At 33.7% G+C, this 25,954-nt stretch overlaps 1 protein-coding gene across 10 annotated transcripts in view; it reads right to left on the bottom strand.

Moving 5' to 3' along the window:
* ADGRL3 (adhesion G protein-coupled receptor L3) overlaps positions 1–25,954 on the bottom strand; it is a 1,229,798-nt gene that overhangs the window by 417,208 nt on the left and 786,636 nt on the right. For 7 of the 10 annotated variants that reach the window (XM_035726125.1, XM_035726119.1, XM_027598547.2 and 4 more), the window contains one exon: positions 18,777–20,469. The exons of 1 other annotated variant lie outside the window; for it this stretch is intronic. In XM_035726125.1, coding sequence (XP_035582018.1) covers positions 19,670–20,469 — 800 coding nt within the window. In that variant the 3' untranslated portion in view covers positions 18,777–19,669. Of the gene's footprint in view, positions 1–18,776; positions 20,470–22,353; positions 22,406–25,954 lie in introns of those variants that run through there. 2 more of the 10 variants (XM_035726123.1, XM_027598554.2) reach the window with 1 other exon arrangement.

Raw genomic sequence — 25,954 nt, 5'->3', positions numbered from 1 at the left:
TAACGTTTTGCTTTCTTTTTCAAGGTGACCCAATGGTCCAAGGTGGCTGCTAGAGTTCTAACCATTATAGTTATATTCCAACAAGAAGGAAGATGTAGGGAAAGAAGAGTAAAGAACACACTGCCCAGCTGAGACAGCCCCCTTTAAAGAAACTTCCTAGAAGCAATATCACTGAGTTCAACCTATATCTCATTGATCGCCTCTAGCTGTAAGAAACCATGGTTAACAGAGACTTTTAGCTGGGCACATTGCAACTTTACTAGAATATCAGGGTTTATGAGTAATAGTCATATAGTAGTTTAATTATATATATTGCGTGCGTGTCAGGCACAAACACGTATCATGAGTTCTAAGTGCTTTTCATAGATTAACTTACTTAGTTTTCATAACAACCCTATGAAGTAGATAAAATTATTATTCATGTTTGCAGATGTGGAAACTGAGGCACAGAGGGATTAAGTAACTTGCTTACGGTCAGATGTGAGCCAAGATTTGAAGCTCGGCTTTCTGATCTGAAGTGTGTACCCCTAACCATGAAGGCAGAGGCCACCAACCTTTTTTTTATAAGGGCTAGATACTAAATATGCTAGGCTTGTCAGCCCTCAGGTCTTTCTGCTCTATTCAACTCCCTCTTGTAACTCAAAAACAGTCATGGATGCCACAAAAGGGAGGGCCGTGGCTGTGTTCCAGTAACAGCTGCAGGCCATACTCGGTTCATCTCTGCAAATATCCATCCTGCCTCTCTACGAAAGACCATGATGACTGGGTAGGTAGCATGCAATTCTTTGTTCACCAAAAAGTGAGTGTATTCTGTCTCCAACATCTGACTTATAAAATAGAGCATGATTGAAATCCTGCTGATCGAAAACTAAGTTTAGAAATCACTGGATCATGGACTTAGTAACGGATGTCTAATATATGTTCTAACTTGATTTCCTTCTTTTATATCCTATCATTTATTGTCTTAATAAAGATTCATTTTATGTTTTCTTGGAGGAGATCACAATGAAGGTTAGTATATTAAGGCTTTTGTGAATTTTGCGGTTAAGAAACATGTTTAAATTTGTTCAATCTAGTCTTCCTGAATTTGCTTGGCCCACAGAGAGCCCCCTACCCACACCCACCTCCCCCTCCAGACATACACACACAATGTCTCAAAAGAGAAGTTTATCAGAGTAGTGTGGGAAACACTGACCTAAGTCTTGGAGTAACATTCTTATGCTTCATTGCTGTGGAAATGTCATCATGATAGAGATCATTTTGAGGCTCGATAACTTCTTCTAAACTCTTTAAATAAGAGGTGTAATATAAACATCAATTAACTGGGGAACCACTAACCTTTGACATCAGTAGATCATTTTTTTTTTCTTTTCTTCTGAAGAACTACAAAATGGAAGTAGTTATCCAAAGCTTTTATCTCTAAACCTTTGTGTCTCAGTTTTCAATACAGTAAACATTCTTGCCAAGCTATGGTAGATTTTAGCAGAGAAAATAACCCTAGCAGGATGTGTTAAAAAAACAAAACAAAACAAAAAAACACACCTGTTACTTGCTAGCAACCCTCCTCCATTCCATTCTTCCATTTTTCTATGTTACTTTTCTTCCTCAAACCTGCTTAATGTAGTTTGGGTTCAAGTTAAAGTTCTAAGTGGATCGCTAAAAGGTGTATTACAAAGGAGATCAGATAATAGCAGCTGAATTAAATGCAGGTCAGATCATCCATCCCCTCATTTAGAAAAACAAAAAACAAAACACTCACTGGATGCCTGCTATGGGCAAGACATTGTTCTGGACATAATGTTAAATGTTTGTGAAATAATTGGAAATAATTATTTGGCTAAGCTGTTTCTATCTAGCAGTAGTTATGTATTTATTAGTCCACCGACTCTAATGGTATACTGTAACTTAATATGTAGTAGTAAATAAATATCTAATGGGATAATTAAATCTCAATAGGGACATAATTGCGGAATAGCATACTAAAACTCTGGAGCCATCAGAGCTTCGGCTCATTTAATCAAAAAGGTTTTATTATTTGCATAGACAGTTTATATTTTCCCTCTACAGGATGGTCTTTACAGCACCTATTTTCTGGAACAATCACATCAGGATTTATTTGTAGCACAACATGTTTAGTTACAATAGTCTTTTGAGAGTTAGAATCCTTTTAAGTGCTCCCTTCTCTTAAAAACATTTTCAAACACTTTGGGCATGAGACTATATAAGCCCCAAATGTAATTTAATCCTCTGTATTTTGGTTTGTTCTTGAAGTTGATATTCCTCTAAGAAGAGTGAAAGTATATGTTATATTTTGTATGTTGTTAACATTTATGTAGGATGATGAGAACTGGTGGATCATCCAATCACCTTAAAAACTTTAGTGTCAAAAAAAAAAACAAAAAAACAAAACTTTAGTGTCCTTGGGTGCCTGGGTGGCTCAGTCATTAAGCATCTGCCTTCAGCTCAGGTCATGGTACGAGGGTCCTGGAATTGAGTCCCACATCGGGCTCCCTGCTCAGCAGGAAGCCTGCTTCTCCCTCTCCCACTCACCCCTGCTTGTGTTCCCTCTCTCACTGTGTCTCTCTCTGTCAAATAAATAAGTGAAATCTTTAAAAAAAAACTTTAGTGTCCTAAAATTATGCAACTGCTCTAACATAAAGCCTATACACATAGACAAAGGAATAGCCCTTTTTTAACAATCGAGTTCCACAATTCCAAAATCTAGGCTTTTAAATCTAGCAAACCTTCAACAAAGCATTACCATTCAACTGAATTTTGTATTTAAACTTGGCAAAATTTAATTGTATCTGTAATTAAATCACAATTAGTCTTTAATTATTGTAATTAAAGATTTGTATCATTTCCTTATGATGGTCTCCCCTGTAGCTTGTTTTAAATTAAATCTACTGGAAATAATAAGTAATTTCTTCTGATGTATGTCCAAGTCTCTGCGTCTCAGATTTGGAATACTTCAAGCTATGTTTTTAATGAGACCACTCAATTAGGTTTTATTTTTGTCTGTGGAAATGCTAGAAATGCTTCAAAAGGAAAATCGAAATTTAGTAGCACTTCTACTTTGTTTATTCACAAAAATCTTAACTACTTCCACTTAGAATAAAACCGAAGATACTAATAAATAATGCATAACTCTACATACATATGGCTCATTGAGCAAAAGAGGCAGAACTGTAATTGTTTTTCACTTCTGATGTTCACTGGGTAGAGCTGAAAACCCTATGGCATTATGTGAGATTTGCATCTTCTCCTTGACACAAGAATGTGGAGGATCCCAGAATATGTTGCGTACATATTCTTCCTCAAATTTTTGTGAAACTGGGGAGATGAAATGCTAAGATTTGTTTTTGTTTGCTAGAATTGCATATATATATATGAATTTTTTTTGCTTCTTTTTTCCTTCTAATAACTGTGTGTGTGTGTGTGTGTGTGTGTGTGTGTGTGTGTGTGTGTGTGTTGGAAAATAAGATCAACAATCCATAGTCAAAAAAATGCTTGGGTACAAGGTGTACCTTTGGAAAAAATCCCCACAACTTTATCTGAAAGGCTGTTTTTAACTGGTGGCAGCACTCTTTTAAAGGAACTGTTCTTTTATTTAGATGTATGTATTGTGGTGGGGTGTACCCCTCAGCTTTAAGCCTTTAGGCTTGGTGAGAATAACAGCTTTTTTGGCTATCTCTTGCTAATCCCGGATTAAACCTAATAGCATTTTCATTTCTACCCTTTTTTCAGGAAGAGTTTTCATCAAAACCAATTTAATTAGCTTTTCAAGGACACATGAGTGTTTAGAAAAAGTAGTATTTCTCTACTTGAAATTTTCAGACTTATAGAGTGAAATCCAGGACCTTGGTAGAAAAGAAGAGTCCATAGAAAGACTAAATATTCAGTTCTGCTTTTCAGATGTTTATAATGAAATCTTATTAATAAGAAGAAATCTTATTAACCAATAGAAATGGGAAGCTTTGTAAACATGACTGAATAGTGAGATTAATAGTTGCTTTTGATTAGTGTGACACTAGTGAGATAGAAATGGAACTGAGTAAAGACAAATGGAGGTCAGTTGGATATATAGCATGATTTAGATAGAGCAAAGAAGTTTACAAGGCTCATGTCTCAGATGGACTGCGCAAACTGTAGCATTGTAAGAACTGATACTAACACAGATGTATTTGTCCAGCTTCCCCCTCACATCAGCTTCTGGTCGGACTTTGCTGCCCTATTTGGAGATATAAACAGCAACTTAGGCTGTGCAAATCATGGCACTCAATCCCCTGGGCACAAACAGATCCAGAGTAAGAAATAAGAACCAATCATGGTGAATCTGAATACTTCCTTGGATTTTTCTTTAAAAAAAAAAAAGATTTTATTTATTCATTTGACAGAGAGAGACACAGCGAGAGAGGGAACACAAGCAGGGGGAGTGGGAGAGGGAGAAGCAAGCTTCCCGCCGAGCAGGAAGCCCGATGCAGGGCTTGATCCCAGGACCCTGGGATCATGACCTGAGCCAAAGGCAGACCCTTAATGGCTGAAGCACCCAGGCACCCCTGGATTTTTCTAACTAGAGCTGTTTTATATTTCCATGGAGCTATTTGATTGAAAGTCCAAAGCTGCTACCAAACATGACTCTGTCTATAACAAGAGACTGGCCTGTTATTACAATAAGAATAGGGGACGATTCTTAAGCATTTATTATATGTCAGACACTGTTCTAAAAACTCCAGTAACTTATGATTTTAACTCTATTATTCCAATAACCCTATTTGGTAGATTTTATTATTCCGTATTTTACAGAGGAGAGAATTGAGATACAGAGAGGAACTTGCTCCAAAGCACAAGGCTAGGACATGTGGGAAGGAAGTTTTCAACTCAGGCAGTCTATATTCAAAGCCTGGGCACTCAACCACCATAAAATACTGACTCTCCCTAGGAAAAAAATCAAGCTGGCACATAAGGAAAAACAGAAAAATAAGAAACAGTGTGTTTCATTGTCCTGTCCAATTGTGTTCAGTGTCACTGTCCAATTAGCCCTTGCCTCACCTTTTCCCTCCCTGATTAGGTGAGTCAGTAAATCGCATTAAAGGTATTTTTTTTATTTGTTTAGCTTCAGTAAATTTGAATTATGCTTCTTTAGTTAAAACCAATGGATCTTTAAAAATACTCTAGTAAGAGGGGCGCCTGGGTGGCTCAGTCAGTTGAGTGTCCAACTCTTGGTTTCAGCTCAGGTCATGATCTCAGGGTCACGAGATCCAGCAGAGTCAGGCTCTGAGCTCAGTAGGGAGTCTGCTTGAGATTCTCTCTCACTTTCCCTCTGCCACTCCCCCTGTTTGAGCTGTCATTCTCTCTCTCTAAAAAAAAATAAATAAATCTTTTTAAAAAAATACTCTCATAAGAGAAGAGAAACTACATCACAGGCCAGGCAAACATATTGCAACAGGAGGACTTAGCCAGGAAAATATGAAAAAAAAAATGTAGTAAAAAGGAGCTGGTCAGGATATCCTGATCCAAGAATTAGCTTTAGCATGAATGAGCTATGATATCGAATAATTGAATCCCATGTTCTCTTTGGTCCTCAGTTTACTTACCTGTGAAGTAAAGGGATTGAACTAAATGATTTCAAGGGATGTCTCAGATCCACAATTCTGTGAATTTACACCATATACAGTAAGAAACAAATAGCTTAGAAAGATGGCAAACAAAGGAAAGGACTGACTGATGAATAAATCTTAAGGCTGAGTGGGAGAAGATGCTAATTTATGGAGCAGAGAAACATCAGTTAATATGTGAATGACCTTTGCAAAACACAGAAACAAAAGGGGGGGGAAGTAAGGTTAAGATTAAACATGTGAGAAAGACTGAGAATGAGGTTGCTATGTAGGAAAATTATAAAGGAGAAAAGAGATTCCATATTTCTATGAGATTGGACGGAATTTAGTCTGAATCTGAGGGAGACTGGTCAGGGATTGGTTGGCTGGAGGTGATGATTGGTCAGAGCAGAGGAGAGCTTAGGTATAAGCTAAGTGAAAAATAATAGGAAAGAAAATCATTCTAAACTTTGCCCAGTAAGTTATACAAAGCAAACATGTGAAAGAAGTGGAATGAATGATATAAACAATTTTTCTGCTCCCCTTGCAAACTATTTTCTATCATTGCATAACTGAAGTAGTTGTCATCAAAAAGGAGTTGGGGGTGGGAGATGGGCAAAATAGGTGAAGGGGATTAAGAGGTACAAACTTCCAGTTATAAAATAAGTAAGTCATGGGGATGAAAAGTATAGCATAGGGAATATAGTCAATAATATTATACCAGTGTTGTATGGTGACTACACTTACCCTGATTAGCATTGAGAAATGTATTATCAAATCACTATGTTGCACACCTGAAACTAATATAACATTGTATGTCAACTTTACCTCAATAATTAATAACATTGTTTTAAAAAAGGGAGTTAGGGCTCTAGATTCTTCTAAAATATGAGTATCAGATATTTGTATTTACAACTTCTGTATCAGGGATGGCATATACATTGCACATGAATTGACCAATCATTTCCCTCTGTGGTCCTTTTCCATAATTGTAACAGGCATAAATGATCCATCATGGAATTCTTTCTTACTAATTTTGGATAACACCTATTGAAGACATCACTCCAAACAGGCATTACCATTTGATCCGTTGTCACTAGAGTAAAAACTTATGTGACACTCCATCACTCTACCCATGAAAGTTATGTGTTAAGTAGCTAGGTAATTTAGCTGTATTAATTCTGTGTATGATTGCTAACCACTGAAGAAGACTAGAGGATATAACAGCCCAACAGGGTGGTTTTTCTCTCTAATGAATTAATAAGTTTCTCTTACCTTCCATGTAGTCCTCCATTCTCTTCCTGTTTAGAGAAACTTTTAGGAATCAAGATTAATTGTTTATTAAAATTTAAAAAGAACAACGTGAATTGGGTAGCCTATAGAAGCTAAACACAAGCTGGGAGTCATATTGAAGAAACTCAAGTTATTATTTATTTATTTTATTCATTTTTGAGTAAGTAAATTCATTCATATTCATTCATTCAATTTATTTATTATTCATTTTGAATAATAATTAAAAAAGAATATCTTTCATCAACTTAAAGCTGCACTCTCTGGCTTTACAGGCAATTCACTTTAACAAGAAGTAGACTTTCAGATAGCTGTGACACTGTGCCAAAAACCACATAGATATATGGTCTGATGATAGTCAAATGTCCAGAGAAAACTTGAAGAAGCTTTTGTTCCATGTAAACAATTCCTAATACCTGTCTGTGAATTTTGCCTGATGTAAAATTAATAACTGACTTTTTTCTACTATGATAGTATTTATAGACTCTGAGACTGGTGATAGGAACTCACATATTTTGAATAAGAATTTTTTTCCATGAGTTAAATAATGAAAAATATGGTTAATAATCTAATTGAATTTTATTTGAATGATATATTATCCATCTTTATAAATTGGAAGGAAAACCATAATTAGGTGATTAACTAGACTCATCTGAGGAAAAGAAGTTTTCTATTTTGGTCTCTCCCATACATCACCTGCTTAAAAACAAGTTGTATAATATTTAAACATGATTAATGCAAATACATATCCAATATTTTTTAAACAGTTAATTCTGCAATTCTTTGCTCAAACTGCACATTAAATCACCTGTGGGCTTTTAAAATTAACTTAGACCGGGACCCACCCCCTCAGAGATTCTGATTTAACTGGTCTGCAGTGAGGCATGGGCTTTTTTTGTTGTTGTTTTTGTTAATATGCTCTAGGTGATTCTAACTGAAGCCAAGGCTGGGAAATGCTGAACTATTTTACTGACTCTCATAGTAACACATAAAAACAGCAAAATAGTTAATATTCTCTTTAAATAAATGGGGGGGACGCCTGGGTGGCTCAGTCGGTTGAGCGTCTGCCTTCAGCTCAGGTCATGATCACAGGGTCCCGGAATCAAGCTGGGTTGGGCTCCCTGCTCAGCGGGGGCATCTGCTTCTCCCTCTCCCTCTGCCATTCCCCATGCTTGTGGGCATGCACATGCGTTTGTTCTCTCTCTCTTTCTGTCAAATAAATAAATAAATTCCTTAAAAAATAAAATAAGTGACTCAAATTTTACACTGAATTAATGTGTTTTACACAGGGATTTGAATGAGTTTTGACTCCTCAATCTTAACTATTACTCCAATTTGAATTTTTAAAGCCAAACATTATTAGTTATTATTTTTAACCTTTTAGGCAATTTATAAACTACATAAACTGTGTATTTAGGTTATAACTGTAAAACAATTACATTAAAAATTTTAGATTATAGAAAAATAGCATGTAATACTTAAAAATAAAAATTTTAAACAAAAGAGGTTAAAAGGAAGGTTCATATTCTTTTTTCAGTTTCTGTCTCTTCTTACTGTGTTTTTCAGAATTAACAGAATCGCTGGAATTCTATTTTCATCAGTTACAATGAAATGGTGGCAATTACCACTGTGCTAGAAACTTTCTAAGAATGTAAGAAATTATTAGCTTTAAGACGTATCAAGTGCAAGACAAAGGGCTTATATTTTAATTCACTTTACCTTTCTTCCCCCCATATTTAAAAATAACTGTTAATTTCTAGACTATGACTTAACTGGCAGGATTAACAGTATATATATTAAATATAAAATACTTATTCTCATATCTTATAGAAGCAAAGCATGAATATCAAAATAAAAGTGATAGTGAGGTTTAGTGAGATGATTTTACCATTTGGAAATATAAAAAGAATTATTTTGGAGATTCAGACATAAAGTCTTGTTTTTAGAGAATTGTGATTATCTGAATGATCATGTTCATTGAAGGATTATCTAATAAAAGTATGTGGGCATTTGTGTTTAATATCATGGTGTGTTTTGACCTTAACACACTTAACACACAATCACCAATATAGAAAAGATCCCTTATTTCAATTTATACATAAAATCTTCTGAGCCTGTTAACATTCTTGGTACTTTTGGATCAGAAGTTAATATTTCCTGATGCTGTGACTGGGAATAAATTCCGGATGAAGCATCCTAGGTAAGTAGAAAAAAGTGAGCTGACTTTCATCTCATTAGATATTATACTGAGACGAGATTCTTCACTGTTAATAAACTTTTTAGTATTGCAATGAAACAAATAACTATAACTTATTTTTAGAAATGGATTTATCTATAAAATTCAAAATAATGTAACTTTCTGGGCATTCTTTAATTTTTCGCTTTTTGTCATATCTTCCTATGTGATTATATCCCACTTTACATACAAATAGAAGACTGGCAAGAATCTCTAACTGCAACAATTAGATCTTTTACATACTCAAAACATTAGTTTAAATTTCTCTAATAAATATTTCTAGTGTGTTGTATATAAATGTTAATGAGGAAAACTCCACTTTGCTAAGATCTTTCATATATACAATTACTACCTATATATGTGTTTTTTACATATACCTGCAATTACATATAGACACCAATGCAGAAACACACGGTCTCCTCCTTTCCCATGTCGTTTTAGATCGAAAATGATGGAGTAAAACAGTCATGCTTCAGCTTCAGTTCTACTGTATCCATTACCAACCTTGAGAATCCACTCCGTATATATTTTCCAAAATATTAATAGATTTATTTATTTTTTTTGTAAAATCAAGGACTTTCTGGATTGTCCTGCGACAAAGAGAAACTCTATTAATCCTTTCCTATAATATATTTCCTAGTGTCCCAAAATAACGACCTAGGGGCAAAAAACCCTAAGTAAGGCATAATGTGTTTCTGAGGAAGAGACAGTATAAAAGGTTTGGTACTGGGTGGAGTGGCCATGAAGACAGGTGTGAGCTTGTTTGAAACTGAGACCCCAGACCTACTTCCGGACTAACACAGATCAAAATTTGCATCTTAACAAGAGTCTCATGTTACTCATATGCACTTTATAAATGAGAAACACAGTAGTTGAGAATGGATTCTTTGTCTCCAGTTGCTGTAGCCAAATGGACAGTTGCTATTAGAACATAGGAAGCTAAACCAAAATGAAGGAATTCAATGGTTAGGGCAGAATTTTTAAGGCAGGATTCATTTCATTAATTGTTCTTCCTCCACCTACAGATTGGGACCAGACATTTAGTGGAAATACTGTTAGTATCACATTACTTTATCATGAGTTATAAAGTTATAAATTAATATTGGAGGAGTCACACATTTCCAACATTTCATTCACATAAAATACTCAGAAAAAAACCCAAAACTCAGTTGTAAGAAAAATATTTTGGGTAATGTTTCACAAACTGAGTTCCATGGGTTAATAGTGCTCAATGTATTGCTCCTTAGGTTCCTTGAGAATTTCAAGACCAGATAATTTTTAAAAAGATTTATCTATTTATTTTAGAGAGCAAGAAAGAGAGAGCTCATGTGCACAAAAGCGGGGGTGGGGGGGAGAGGGAGAGAGGATCAGACTCCTTGCTGAGAATCCCGACACAGGGCTCTATTCCACGACCCAGAGATCATGACCCAAGCCAAAACCAAAGTCAGCTGCTCAACCAACTGAGCCACCCAGGAGCTCCAGGGCCAGATAATTTTAAGAAACAGTGCAGTAGAGTTTTGCACTGTGTTCTCTGAAATTCTACAATTAAAAAAAAAAATCTCTGTGACTGTTAAACCTGGCATCTCCCAGATATAATTAAACTTAGAACTGTTTTTTCCATCAAATGAGACCTGTGGAATGCAGATTATAAAATGCTGTATTTAATCGCTAGACGTTCAGTTGGTAAAACTGTTGTGTAAAGATTAAATATCGAGAAATTGCATACATAAAGACCAAGAAACTTGCAGTTATTATGCTGCTTTGATAATGGGATGAAATAGTCCTATAGATCAGAGTGGAACTTTAACTAGAATTTGAATTACAAGTATACGACTCTTCTCTACCCATTATGTATATTGGGGCAGAAGTGGAGGAGTGATAATATAAACAAGACACACACACATGCAGTCTATTTAGTACTAACTCAGAATCTGTTTCAGAATTTTCTAAATGAGGGTTTCATGGGTGCCAAGTACATTATATATGTATATATATTACACATTTATATACATATAAAGTATAGTTTTATACATTTATGTCACATACAAAATAGATATTGTATTTACTTTAGAGTTGAGGAACCTAGTCTTAGAAAAGTCATTCAAAGATAGAGAATCGGTGAAACCTCAATCTCTCACTCAACTATCTCCTAGTTAAATGGCCTTTAAATACTTTTAGCATCTTAAAAGTGGGCTCTGTATTTTTCCAACATTCCCTTGGCTGTCTGTTACCCACCCTGCTCCTTAATTAAATGAAAAGGGGTGGGTTAATTTTTTTTTAACCAGTTATTTAGTAGATGCATTATAACATTGTTACAAATAAAAACAGACTTTAGACTATGAGATTTTTGTTCAAAAATCACTAGCTCTATGACTGTAAAATCTGAATTTAAATTTCCTCTGTGAAATGAGCATGAAAAACAAATCCACTTCACCATATTATTAGAAAGATTAAACAAGGCCATTCAAAGTGCCAGGCACATCCTGGGCACTCAGAATCTGATGATTCCTCTTGATGTCCTTTACAAATAATTCTTATGAAAATGTGTTTTCAATAGTATAAAGGAAAAGTATCTGAATTGGATTTTTCCAGCTGACCTTTGTGTTCATTTTTCTGATGCTAAGAGTTAGTAAACGAAATAATCGCAGTCCCTGACACTACAAAATGGTGATTCTATAATGTCTATCTTTGTGACCCACACCGTATACTAATATTGATTGCAGCCTTTATTCAAAAGAAAGGCATGTCCCAGCACAGATGTCCATAGTCTCCTTCGCACCAGAAGTCCATCAGTGACTGACTGTCCTTACCTCCACAAGTCCCCCAGTTCAAGACAGGGAGAAATAAGATTAGGTGACATTTGATTATATCTCAGTATTGGCAGACTTTAAGGGCAAACGGTAAGTTCCTATTTTAACTTCCTATCCTTCTGGAAAGAGCAAATCACCTTATGGTTACCTTGGATGGCAGCAGTTCTCTGAAGACATTAAAAAATAAAAAGCCCTCACATTTTACTTTTAAGGTGTGAAGAAAGGGTGGGGGGAGGGCATGGGGATACCAAGGAAATCTACTAGGAGTCTATGTTTCAATTACCCTGTAGTTCGAAAAACTGTCCCAAAACTAAAGTTTTGGCACTCCCATATAATAAAAGTGACTACATCACTTATTGTTTACTGATATTTTTTATTGAGGTTTGTAGCTCATGATTTTACATGTGATTGTACAGAGCATTTAAGAAAAAAAAAGGTTGGAAAGGTTGTACAAGGGAAAAAATCCAATAGCTAGAAATCTGGAAGGTGTATATGATAAGATTAATTCCACGTGTAAATATATGAGAATGGTAAGAGACCAGAGCCTGCGATAGCTATTTTCTTTTTCCTAGAAAGAGAAATTTTTCCTATCAATGAGAAATAACTTAGTTATTTTAAAAGATAAACTATCATTTTTAGAAAACATATATCTTGAATTAGATTTAATGCTTGGCAAGTGGGAAAACAGTATGGAAAAACTTCCCAGATTATCCTTCTACTTTCAATGCATTCACAGAAGCCAAATGAAAGGAAATCAAGCTGACTCTGTTATTATTTTGTAATTCATAGGCAAAGATTAGTGTGGGAATATACAAAGAAGACTTGTTTATAAATGAACACATTCTGATTGTCTACAGCTGTTTCAAGACATCATCTTTTATTACTTAGGATGGTAAAGGAAATCTTTATACTGAAATGAGGCAGGGAAACCAACTTAAGTGTTTTTTTTCCTCATCTTTCTTGATTCATGATGGTATTCAAAACATAAGACATTGTGACAGCCGGAAATTCAAGGCATTAAAAATGCTCTAGAAGACTAGGCAGTGGTCAGCCTAAGAAGACACTGTGTTCTAGTCACTGTATCCTGAGTTCCATCCCCAAAGACTTCTACGGACCGTTAAAGAGTTGATGACATTCATGGGTTTTGCTGAACATTTTTTGAAGTCAACCAAGCCATTTCCTTTTGAAGCTAGGATCATTTTACCAGTTTTATCTTCAGAAGAATCAGGGAATTTTTAACCTTTAAAAAGCTACATTACGTAAAGAACTTAAACACATTTCCTTGCCAATATAGTGTGAAATTCTTCAGTCTTGGGTCATTGAGAAAAACTTAACTCTTTTAAAATTTAAAATTCTCCAATATTGGACTAACTATAAATCTTTAATAACCTTAGATCACAGAGTGGAACATTCTCATTTTAAAATTAGTCATTCTGAATGGCAATGTTAATCTAAATTAGATCCTTAGAAGTTAGCTTTCCTTTCCTCTTCTTTCAAGCTCTTTCCTTTAGCATTCTAGAATGAAAGAAGCATTGGGAATACTTTTAGACACATTTGGATTATGGAGTACTTTGATAAAATGTCATACAATTGTCTGCAGAATTTTACAAATTGACTATAATAATTGAAGAGAGAGAGGACTTGAGAGTAATATTTTCAGCTGTGTAATTATTTGTTCAGTCTCAGTGTAATATTCATAGATACAATAAATTATCCTGTAATATGAATATTGCTTGATTATGAATTATCTTGCACAATGTACATAATTCCAATTTAATATTAATTTAATGTTTATTAGAAAGATTCATAATAAAGCTCTAAAAGGTACAAAGCTACTAGTAGCATTAACGGTGTTGGCATACAATAGAGTAAGCAGATTAGAGAGTGAAAGTGAATTGAGGCAAAAATAATTAAGAAATATCTATAAAATATTCATGTTTCCTTGAGACAAGGTGTGGCTAGACAAGGAATATTTAAAGAGTGTGAAAAGTGTTTAGAGTTGCCTGTGGAATCAGCAGGATAAAATTATAGTATGGTATACTTCAATTTTTGCTTTAATACATCAATAGCATTTGGTACACTGTTTAAGATTTTTACCACTCTGAATGATTTCATTATTTTTTCCTGGAATTTTTTTTTTTTTTTTGTAACTCTAATTTAGGTCCTGCTACCTCACCATAAGTCTGCCAACTTGGTTCTGCCCTTTTCCTGTTCATACTGTGATTGAAAAGACCTGGTTATCCCAAAAGAGTCTTTTTTTCCTTGACTTCCTCATATAAATCAAAGTTCTCTTTTACCATGCATTCTTAAAAATCATAGTTTGCATTTACCTTTGAAATACTCTAATGGGACTTAAATTAGAAAAATTTTGTGTGACATACTTCTGAGAGAAAGAAACATCAAAACATAGTTGAAATGAAGGCATTTCAATAATTTAAAGGTCCTGGATGTTAAAGACGTGTTGGCTTTTAATTTTCTTGGAAGAGGGTATAGCAATAACTTTATTGAAAATGAAAATATGCAAAACCATAATAACTGTTTCATTAAAAAAATTACAGTTATTTCCTCTGCAAGCTGTAAATAAAAGGAATTAAAGTATGTAAGTGTGTATATAGGTGAAAGTTAAAGATTGATCTCCCTTTTAAAGCAAAGGGGAAGTAGAAGTAATCAGGTTAATTAGCAAATAGGAGCGATTCCTCTGATGGCCTAAGCAGGAAAGAAGCAGCTACCAACACTTTTTAATTAGAAATGAAAATTTAGATATTTATCAATATTTTTCAGATGGCTTAAAAAGGATGTATTTACCGATTACAAAACTGAATTTATGGTTGGGATTCATCAAATCTATTTTATGATCTCAAAGAAGCTTTCCACATAGAATTCATTTGCACAAAAAAGCTTCCATAAGCTATTTTTGTAAAGTTGCTGCTTCATTCTTATGCTTCCATGTTCCTAATTTATTAATGTGCAGAAATCTAACATAAGATATATTTAAAGTATTTTTAGAAATGCATAGTAATTATTTATGTGGTGAGTTATAATCATGAATTACTAAACATGAACTAATTAAATCTTAATACCCTGGTACTATAGTATACTAGGAAGATTGTACATATTGTTCTTTTATCTCACATACTTTTGTTAGAGAAGAAAAGACATTCTTGTCAATATTTTTAGAATTGCTCAAAATCAAATTAGGGTTTCAGTTTGTTTATCTCTCTCTCTAAGTTTGAACTGACACAGTAGTTCTATAGTGTTTTGTTTTGTTTTTTCCAAAAACATCTCAAGCAGTAGCACCTTGGTACAGTACTAGTGAAAATTTCTAAAAACAAATTATTCTTTCACTAATGGGCGATGATTATTGATCAGTTTGGAGTTGATCTTTAGACAACCCAGAAACTATTTTTCCTTTCCGTTTTGGTCTCTATAATGTCAATCTTTAAAGTCTTTAATGTCATTTTTTAAAGTAAACAAGCCAGTCAATTGATTTGAACATGTGTGTGTGGGGGGAAAAGCTGAAGATATTGCCCAAAATTAAGTCTATAAATATTACTAATTGTCTTATATGTTTATCTCCATTACCATGAAACGTTTCATCATACCAACTAAGTTAATATTTAAAAAAATTTAAAAAACTAAATTTTAAAGATCTTTTATTAATATGTTGAGATTTTTAGGTTAATGGGGATTTAAAAAATATAGGCCATAAACTACACTTTTAATTTAGAGTCTCTGTGAATTTCTTTGACAATTTGCTTGACATATTTCCATTATCTGCATTTGATTAATACAGTTTCCTGATTATTTTCATTTCAACATGATTGTTCTCATGCAAATTCTTTTTTGTCATTATGATTATTTTAGCATAGCAATTTATTACTCAACTATAGTATTTTTAACTTTAATAGAGTGGAACCAGAGGGATACTCAAAAAGCTTAAAGGAAGTCAAATCTATTTCTCCTTCACAAAATTTAGATTTCTCCATAAATATTATCAGTTAGGAACATGGGCTGTATAACAATCAAACAGTCTGTGATTCAGCTAAACATGAGGTCTGTTAGCTAGTATCCTGGTAAAATAGCATGGGAAATAGACCTCAAAACGAAAAAAAAGTTCGAGTAAAATATTATGAAAATATTATTTTACTAGGAAATAATAATTGGTTTGTTTCATTGGCATAACTTTTACTTGCAGCTATCCAAATAATGTGCTATGTATGTACAGTATTTTGGTGAAAATTTACTTTATAGAAAATCAGACAAACACATCAGAAATATGCAGATAAGTAGGTCATGTATGGCACAGGGTAATAAAACATATTCAACCTAAGGTGGTAAAAAAACAAAAAAAAATTTAAAATTATTAATTTACCAATAGCTACACAAGGGAATATGTGGGGAAAAAAGTCAAGTTCAGGAATTCAACCCTTGCTAGTGTAAAATGGACTAAATGAATACATGGTTGATATACACAAATTTCTATTGAAGTGCATACATAATTAATTTCTTTACTGTTTTGTTTTATTATAGTCACATAAAACTTGGGGGAACAATCTCTTTCTGTAAAAGTCTTTGAGATCTTAAATCTTTCTGAAAGCACATCAATTATGATGTATTCAAATTCAAAAATCTCATCCTTTCATCTTGATGCAAGAGCTTGGTAGTAACTGACAGTACAAAATGGCCTTCTGCACCAATTTATGTATTCAAGTGATTTTCTTCAGCTTGGTCTACGTAAAGCTGGGGAGGCTACCTGTTTCAAATTTCCACATAATGAAACATAAAAGATAACGGGTGGGGAGGTAGCAATATCTGAAAATCAGAATTGGCAGCATCAGCAAGCTGAGTTGAGGTAGTTTCCCCCATTGTTCTGTGAAACTTGCTTCTTACTGAGAGAGCTGCTTTCATATGGATTTCTGTTGAATTGGTAAAACAAGCATAAGTGCTCATTATCCACAGACCAACATCTGTGTTTCTGAAGTTACCTTAAACTTGTCTAAAAAGGGTTCTTTCATTACCAACTGTATTCTATGTAACAGATAGGATAACCACCTGTCAGGTGTTAATATTGTCATAGGGTGGTATGAGAAAACCTAATTACCATTAAAGCTTGTGTTTCTCCTGCAACTTAAAAAAAAAATCTGGAGACTTAAAAAATACTTCAGTTAAGTGACCAAAAAGGAATGATAAGTAAGATATTCTAAGGTGATATTAAGGTTATGATGTACTCTGGTCCAGCCCAGAATTTTTTTTGTCATATATTTTAAAACTATATATAGATTACTGGCTATTCTGTAAACTACTCTTCATCTTAATTTAAGAAATTAATTTATAGATTGATGGTATTTAGATTTGGGGGGGGAAGAAACAAAAGAAATCACCAAAATATTACATACTACAAGAGAAATTATAATTTGGCAAATTCATTCTGGCTTTGCTCTAGAAGGGACTCCATGCTTAGACACTGCTGGTAAAGGTTCTTCAGCAACTGGAGATGTAGAAAGTTTCTTTGAAAGGACTTTTTTCCATATATGGGACAAGAAAAATTAGCATAAAAATATATTATCTTTATAAAATGGATATTCACTTTGCCATTATTCTGGCATTTTTTTAGCCAATTGAGTGACTTTAAATTTCTAACATCGAAATGGGACTTACAAGGAAGGAAAAGACATGACCCACACCCTCCTCCAATTCCATGCTTAAATCTCTGATTGAAGCTGGCTTTTATAGGAGGCATAGTGACTCCAGCTGGTTTATAAAATAAGCACATAGTAACATATTAACCTGCTTAAAAGTAAGTTATATATCTTATTTCATCCAACATAAACATGCCCATCCCATTTCTCTGGTTTACTTTGTCTGCAAAAATGGTGTAATTTTGTGCTTAGGTTATCCATCTAGGCAGATTTGATTTCTTTTGCCTGGCTCATTTGGGCCATAGAGGATTAGCAAAGTATATATAATGAAAACAGAAGGAAAGATGAGAAAAATGAAAAGAGTAATTAATCATATAGTACATACATCAAAACAATATCTTCTAAATCTCAATCAGTTGTTTATTGTTTGGCAAACAAGTTTCACTTTTACAACAAATATTAGTAATGAGGTCATCCAACTTTGAGACCATACAAAATGGATCATAAATTTAAAAAAAAAATTATATGTGCTGCTAATTTACCTCTTGTATTCCTACATTACTTAAAATCCTGTCAAATAAATAAATTTTCCTGTTAATAAACGGAAGAGTTTAAAAAAAAATCACTTCAAAATAACTTGACCTTTCAATTCTTACTACAAGGGAGTGAATTTCCTTTAAAAATTGGTAGTGCAGGTGCCCACTTGGGGATCAGACTGAGCATTCAGCACTTTAACGCCTATGGGATACCGTTTGTTTTTTTTTTCACATGCAGAAGCCCCACTAGTTCTATTGACACCTCTTGACTTCTAGAATCATAGCTACTGTCTTGGTGATGAACTGCTTGCCAAATATGCTTTGCATTACAACAGATGTGCACTGTAAACATAAAAGTTCGTCCTGCTCTAATTTGCAAAAATGCTCTTGGAAATACTCTGACTGAATAAAGATATATAGTGAGGGAAGAGAGTCTAATTTTATTTATTTTATTTTTTTTTGTAAAAAATAATTTGTTTGTATTACTAGAAAATGATTCTTATAAAGTGATAGTTTCATTTATTTATTTATTTATTTTTTGCCAGGTGAAATTTTAAAGAAAAAAAAGCAATAAAAAAAGAAAGAAAGAAAGAAAGAAAGAAAGAAAGAAAGAAAGAAAGAAAGAAAGAAAGAAAGAAAGAAAAAGAAAGAAAGAAAGAAAGAGAAAGAAAGAAAGAAAGAAAAACAGCAGAAAGAAAGAAAAAAGGAAAAGAGAGAAAAAAGGAAAAGAAAATGAAGGAAGAAAGAAAAGAAAGAAGAAAGGAAGGAAACTTTGCTCTCTTACTGGTAGACAAACTTGCAAGACCAGCACGAAAGAAAAAGAAAATATCTCTTTTTTTCCACTACATTAACAGGACTCAAATTCTGGAGGAACAGAAAGCTGACTATATGTGCAATGCTAGTATCTGTACATTACATAGAAATTGTTCAATTTTTTTCTGCCATTAGTTTTATCATCAGTTAATACAGCAAATCATAAAATATGCATTTAGCATATAATTCTAGAATTCCCCTCCATTTCATTATTTTGTTGTTTTATCTTGTATTCCACAGCTATTCCTGCTGCGGTGAATTCAGGTTGTGAGTGACTAAAAACCGCTATGTGATGCAGTTTTGCTTTGTTTTTATGTTTGTGCAGCACTCCAATCTAGATGCAGCACTGTTACTAATTTCAAACAACCATTCTGGCCTTTTAAAAATCAGGTCCTTGTTATTATAGTAACAGAGCATCAGAGATGTTAGAACAAACACAACAGAATTCAACAAGGCCACAATGAGTGCCATTTTCTTCGTATCTCGTTCATTAACATAATGAAGTCTCCATCTGAGGGGGAAAGACAGGAAAGGAGAGGGCACAGGGGAATTTCAGCAGTTATCTTTCTCCCCTGGGCTGACCTAAAAATCCCAGTTAAAAAAAAAAAAAAGTCTGAAAGTTTGTGTTTGTCTCTCAAGAACAGCATAAAGATTTAGGAGTACACACATTATCACCACTGCTTATATCAACTCAGAACAGTCAACCAGGTGTTAGCAGTTCTGTTGGCTTAAATTTCTGTGTCATCTTCTATAGACTAGTGACCAAATGAGCTGGTCCTTTTGAACTGCCCTCTGGAGGGGTCCCATCTTTGTTTGGAGGAACTATAAATCCATCACTGCTACCGCGCCCTAGCTGGTAGTAGGTGTGCAGCTGATGGACGTGGTTTCTGGAGCCTAGGTTTGGCATGCTTTTGTAGTAAACATCTTCGGCATCACCACATTTGGCCGGTGGGGGTTCGGTCTGGGTGCTGGTGGTAACGCTCTCTGTGGCAGGCACACCAGCCAGGGCCGGCATGCTGGTGTACAGAGAGTCCCTATGGGGTGACTGGAGATCTTCTGTGTGCTCGTTGGTTAGCAAAGGGAAAAAGCTCTCACTGTGGTCTTGGGGGAGCCGCCTTCTGGTGTAATGGTGTGGCTGGTGGTTCTCCGCGGAGTAGACTCTTGGGGGAAGCAAAGGAGCATCAGATTCCTCATGAATGAGTTCCAGGCCCAAACTCTCCTCATGGTTAAAGGAGGTGGCATCATCCAGGACAATGGCATCATCTTCACTCCCGCTGCCGAGGTTATTCACCAGCTTGTTCATCAGATTCCTGTTCTGTTCACTGGAGCGCTCATGGTTGTTAAGGTAAGACGGGATATAGTTGGAAGTGAGTTCCTTCAGAATCTTTTTCTCTAGGGCGGTCTCGTTGTGGTTATAGCCACGGTCTATAATTTGCACACAGTTGCTCAGGTATTCACCACTGGCAATGCTGTAACTATTGCCATGGTTACCATTCAGTGGTAGAGTATCCATGACACTTGTATCCCTGGCATTGTTCAGAAGCCCCTCTGAAAAAGATTACAGAACACTATGACATTTACATCCAATTGGCCAGAGAATGCACACACAAACACAAAAGCAAAAACATCCAACCATGAAGTATGTATAAATTGCTAGCATGTTTAATTAAGTATCAAATGTTTGGAAATAAACAAAAAATACTAGTAAGTCTATATGTACATATCTATATATACACTTGGGCAATTGATAGAAACCCTATAAATGGAAGAGTATCTAAAATAAATCTTTAAAATAGTAATTTTTAAAAACCTATGAATTTGCAATTTCCACACAAGCATTGCCTGATATTATCTGAAGCATATTTGTCTATAACTTGGAAAAAAATAACACAAAATTTTGGTGTAATCATTCGTAGCTTTCAATTTATACACATCAAAGTCAATTCAATAATTCATTACCTTTAATTTTACATGTCAACATTAAAATAGGTATAATATTAACATAATTTATGTGTGGTGCTTTGAATATGCTAGTCAAAAGTAAAAGAATCAAGCACTTTCTAAGAATTTGATATAGAATTTTGTAAGATTCAAATTAATTCCTACACACAAAAATCACAAAAGGATTATGTTAAATTTGTCAGAATGATGTAGTCATGAAATAATGCTTAGTCAAGTAAATGGCACATCAAAATAATTTGCACACAGGAACTTTCAAAACAAAAATATTTGGATTTACTTTCTAATTTTTTTTCTACATATAAACCCATTAGTGATTGTTTAGGGTCAGTAGGTAATAATACAAGAGAATGTGTAAAGACACAGGGATCTGATTCCTAAAAACATAGTGTCAGTATTAAAGATTCCATGCCATAATGAGTGATGACTTTGTGTGCATATATTAAACTTTGAGTTTAAAGGAGATTAAACATTTTATTCTGGGAAGAAATAGTTGCAGTGAAATAAAATTTAACCACATGCTTCTTCAAGGTTTTTGCATTCTCTTGAATAAACAGAAATCCAAGAATCTATAATAATAGTTCCAAAATCAGTTCAAATGCAACCACGAAAGAAAACACAAACATTTAACCAATACTCGTAAATAAGAAAGGATATTTCTTTACAGAACAATTAATTGAGGAATTCTATTAAACTTCTCAATACATTGCTAACTTGTGAAAATATAGCATTCATTCTATATCTGTGATGCAGTTATGTTTATCCAAAACTGAACTCATTCATTGCTGGTTTAAGTAAAGTCTCCCAAATGTATCAATTTTTATATGGACTTCTGATGCATACTCTGTACTCAAGTAACAGTTTCCAAAAAGAGGAACGCATAAAGGATTCATTAAAAAGCAGCCATCACAGACATAGAGTGAAGCGATTTATTTTCATGTTATAAGATATCTTGTAGACAAATCCACAATGTTAAGAAAAATAAAAGTAAATGCTCTTTAAAGGGCCATATGTAATGGGTGATTGCTGCTGTGGAGGCCGCAATGGTATGGTATGCTGGATGGTTATGGTTGAGTGACTGATGCATTGAAACGTGTGTATTACTTCTGTTGTCAATGCATTAGGTACAGGTTGGAAACAGCCACAGTAAAATAAAGTGGGTATGTTGCATGTGACATACATTTGTATGACGGAATGTACTAATAAAAATTAAAAATTTATGCATTACTTAGCAAAAATAAATGCTTGATTTAAAAACAATTTAACTCACACAAACATTACATGAGACTTAACAACTATGTTGATCATGTGACACAATAAAAGAATCAGACAACAAAAGCGTCTAATCTCTATTAACAGAAATTTATATAAATCGATTCATAGGCTCTTTAGTTTTTAAATTGTGAGATGAACTGTTTTTAATAACTACATCATCTATATGTGATGCAATAAAAGTGAACTAAAAAAAATTACATTTGATATGCAATGTTTAGCTTTACTCCCATACTTGTCTCTCTGTAGGGCTCTAAACGACAGCATGAAGAAAAGGAAAGAAAAAACAACAAGTAAGCTTACAGCGACAGTAGAAGAAACATGAGTAAAAAGCAAATTGATGATATGCAGAAAAAAGAGTCAAAGGAAATAATTTCCACTGCCCCAAAATTCATGAGTCTGTGTTACATGGTTTATCATAATTAAAAATACTGAAATGTTAGTCAGGAAATAAGAAACCCCCCTTAACACATGCTAATAAAATGAGTCTTTAATAAGCGTTTGTACAGTTTATAAATGTCAAACAAGAACACGTTTATTTTAAAGTTCAGATTATCAGACCAACCAAGGAGAGTAAAGATTTGAGTGCCAGCCAGGACGATTCCCACAACTCTGTTTCAATATTGCATATTTTTATGTTTATATATGTTTGGACATACCTGCTTCTAAGGAATGTTATTTAACTTTAAAAATTTTCAGTAAAATTATAAATGAAATCTTTAGCTTGAATACAGAGAAAAAAAAAACAGTTGTAAGTTTCCATAACCATGAGGTTTTTCCTTTATGTATCTTTTCTCTTAATGTAAAAAGGTTATCTTTCCCCCACTGTCCCACTGTACCTATACAAATGCTTCTTATCATTTGTGAATAATACTGATCAGAACTGTCATTTCTGGAACTCTTATTCAAAAGTTGTATAACTATGGAGAAAAAAAAGGTTAAATCCAACCATTATTCAGCATCAAGACAATGTGAGGGGAAGAAAAATACCACCATCAATATCAGGTTTTCTTCTGGATTGTTGCACAATCATTTGCAATCAAACATTTTTAGAGTCGATCCTTTAAAAAACAATCCTAGCAAAATTATTCTTTATTTATTTATCTTATTTATTTATTTTTTAATTTTTTTATTATTATGTTATGTTAATCACCATACATTACATCATTAGTTTTTGACAAGATTATTTTTTAAAAAACACTCATATTTTAATCAGGTCATAAAGGACGGCTCTTGCTGATTTTGTTTACAGGAAAGTTAAATCATCACAAAAATGAAAACCAGGAAGCTCACTGGGCCAACTCATTTGAGGAGATTCCAACTGGTTATAAGTTAATCATTGCTTTAGAGATATGGTTTTTGCATTAACAGTTGATTTGCTTCTCAGAAAAGACCAACAATATTTCAAAATGGAGAGGAAAGTTCTTTTAAAGTTTCCAAATAACTTTAGAAAAATAATTTGAATTGAAGAGCCAAACCAGTATAGTAACAGATGGAAATTGTTTGTAAGCTCATTATGTCTTCTTCCCTAAATGACAGAATTTTAGAACTGGAAAGCCCATGAGAAGATAACTGAAGTTCAACCCCTGTTTTTCAGGGACGAAGAAACTGCAGCCAAGATAGGCTGAGCCTTATCTAACCCCACCCTGCTAATCAGTGGCAGAACTGAGATCAGAAAGAAAATCTCATAGATTTCCTCTGTCTACTACCATCTATGTCCTCTTCACATCTGCCTTAGGCTTTGAAGCCATAACAGAATATTTACATATACATATATATATATATATATATATATATATATAGCTCTTATTTATATATTTATATATAAATATCCATCTACCAAGGAGAGTAAAGATTTGAGTGCCAGCCAGGACGATTAAATATAAATATATATATTTATATATTTTATTATATATTATTTATATATATATATAGCTCTTATTTATATATTTTATAATACAATCTTATATTCTTACCCACTATAATGTATTCCTCATTATATCCTGCCCTAAGGATATGTCTTTCTTTAAGTTGGAGGGGAGAATTAAATTACTTTAAAATGTAAATTATTTTGTAAAATCATGACATCCTCTCTATTTTCTGTCTTGTTGACAGGTTAATCTATAGCGAGATTTATCTTACAAAAATTGAATTCTCCAGTAGTGACAAGAAGATAATCGTCCAGAAATACTATGCATGAAGTTGTAAATATTTCCACAGACAGAATCTGAATCCAATATAATAAAAGTATATTACTCATCTTTATTCCTAACTCTGTATGCTTCAGTAACTCTATAAATACATCTCGACATATTTTAAATAAAGGCATGACAAACAAATATGGATACTTTAAATCTGAATGCTTCTTTGCTTGGATGGCATTGGTGCAACTGAATTAGAGAACCCACAGAACAGAACCAAGCGGTAATTCAACATAATCCACTCCAGTACATACCGAGTCACCTACATTTCAAGTAAGATTCCCCCTTGCCAGTAAGAATATTAAGTGCATTCATCTGAAAGCATAAGATTAGTAGCAATATGACAATCACTAAGATTTATTTTTGGTCAGTGGTAAAAAGAATTATTTTAAGCACTACCATAGTTTAACATCTTAAAAAAATCTTAAAACATAAAACAGTTAATTAAACAATTTCACTTCTGACTCTGAAAAACATGAATAAGATTATTTACTTTTGTTTTTAAGAAAAGTCAGTAGAACTTATTTAATTTACTGACAAACACAATAAATCCATTCAGAAGAATACTTTGTGAATTTATTGATGATCTTAAGAGCAATATTCAGTAATAAATTTCACAGGAATAAAACTTTATACCTATTTGGTATTATTTTAAATTTTCCGTTGAGAGAATTTCACTTTGATAGTGTTTATAGTAGTGTTCCATCCTTAGAAAAGTCCCCTAATTTATAATATAGGTAAAAATAAAATAAGACAAGAAGGCAGATATTGAATTAGGGAAAACATATAGATTAATAATTGTTAGTTTTTCATTACATAAGACATTAGAAATTATATCTGAATAATCAAAAAAGCTGAACAAAAGGTTATCTAAATTTTTACTAGTTTTATAACAATATTAAATAAGTAAAACATTTTTACAGTTTTTCTAACAACTCTTCACATAAAGTGAATAATGTAGAATAGATTTAATTTGCAGATACGATGCAAATATTCACTTAACATTATTGAAAACTTACTAATATGTCAGCACATTGTAAAATGTTTATAATGATACAATTATCTGTCACTTAATTTAATGAAAAAAAAAGCGTTCATAAGGTCTGCTAAATTGCTCTGTTAAGCTGCATTTGTTGTGTTGTGAAAGGTACACTTCACAATGAAATAGGGACACTGACAAAGGAGAGACAATTTAGAAGGGGCACCACGAAGAAGGACCCAGAAACTATCTCATATTGATGGCACTCAGGTTGTTTTACTAGAGAAATGGAGGATGGAAAGGAGCCAGATGAGCTGCTTTCAAAGTATTTAAAAGGATTGACAGAGAGAGCAGAAGAATACTTTGCTCTTCTTTACTCTAGAGGGCAAATCAAAGCATTCTGGCCAGAGGCAAATTTTGGCTCAGTGGAAGGAAAAAAATATATGTAACAAATGGAGCATTTCAACAATTGAATGTATGAAATCCTGAGGTGAGAAGGGTCCCCTTAGAGGGGATGGCCACAGGCTGACAGAACGTCAGCAATGTGGTGAAGAGGATCCGTGAGCTCTGTCCCTTCTTTTGATTCTAAAAGTCTGGGATTCTTAGACAGGCAGGCCTTATG

Source organism: Zalophus californianus, chromosome 2 (genome assembly GCF_009762305.2).
Source record: "Zalophus californianus isolate mZalCal1 chromosome 2, mZalCal1.pri.v2, whole genome shotgun sequence".
Lineage (NCBI taxonomy): Eukaryota > Metazoa > Chordata > Mammalia > Carnivora > Otariidae > Zalophus > Zalophus californianus.
Note: the sequence above shows the minus strand (reverse complement) of the source record. Positions and strands in the feature narration are given on the sequence as shown.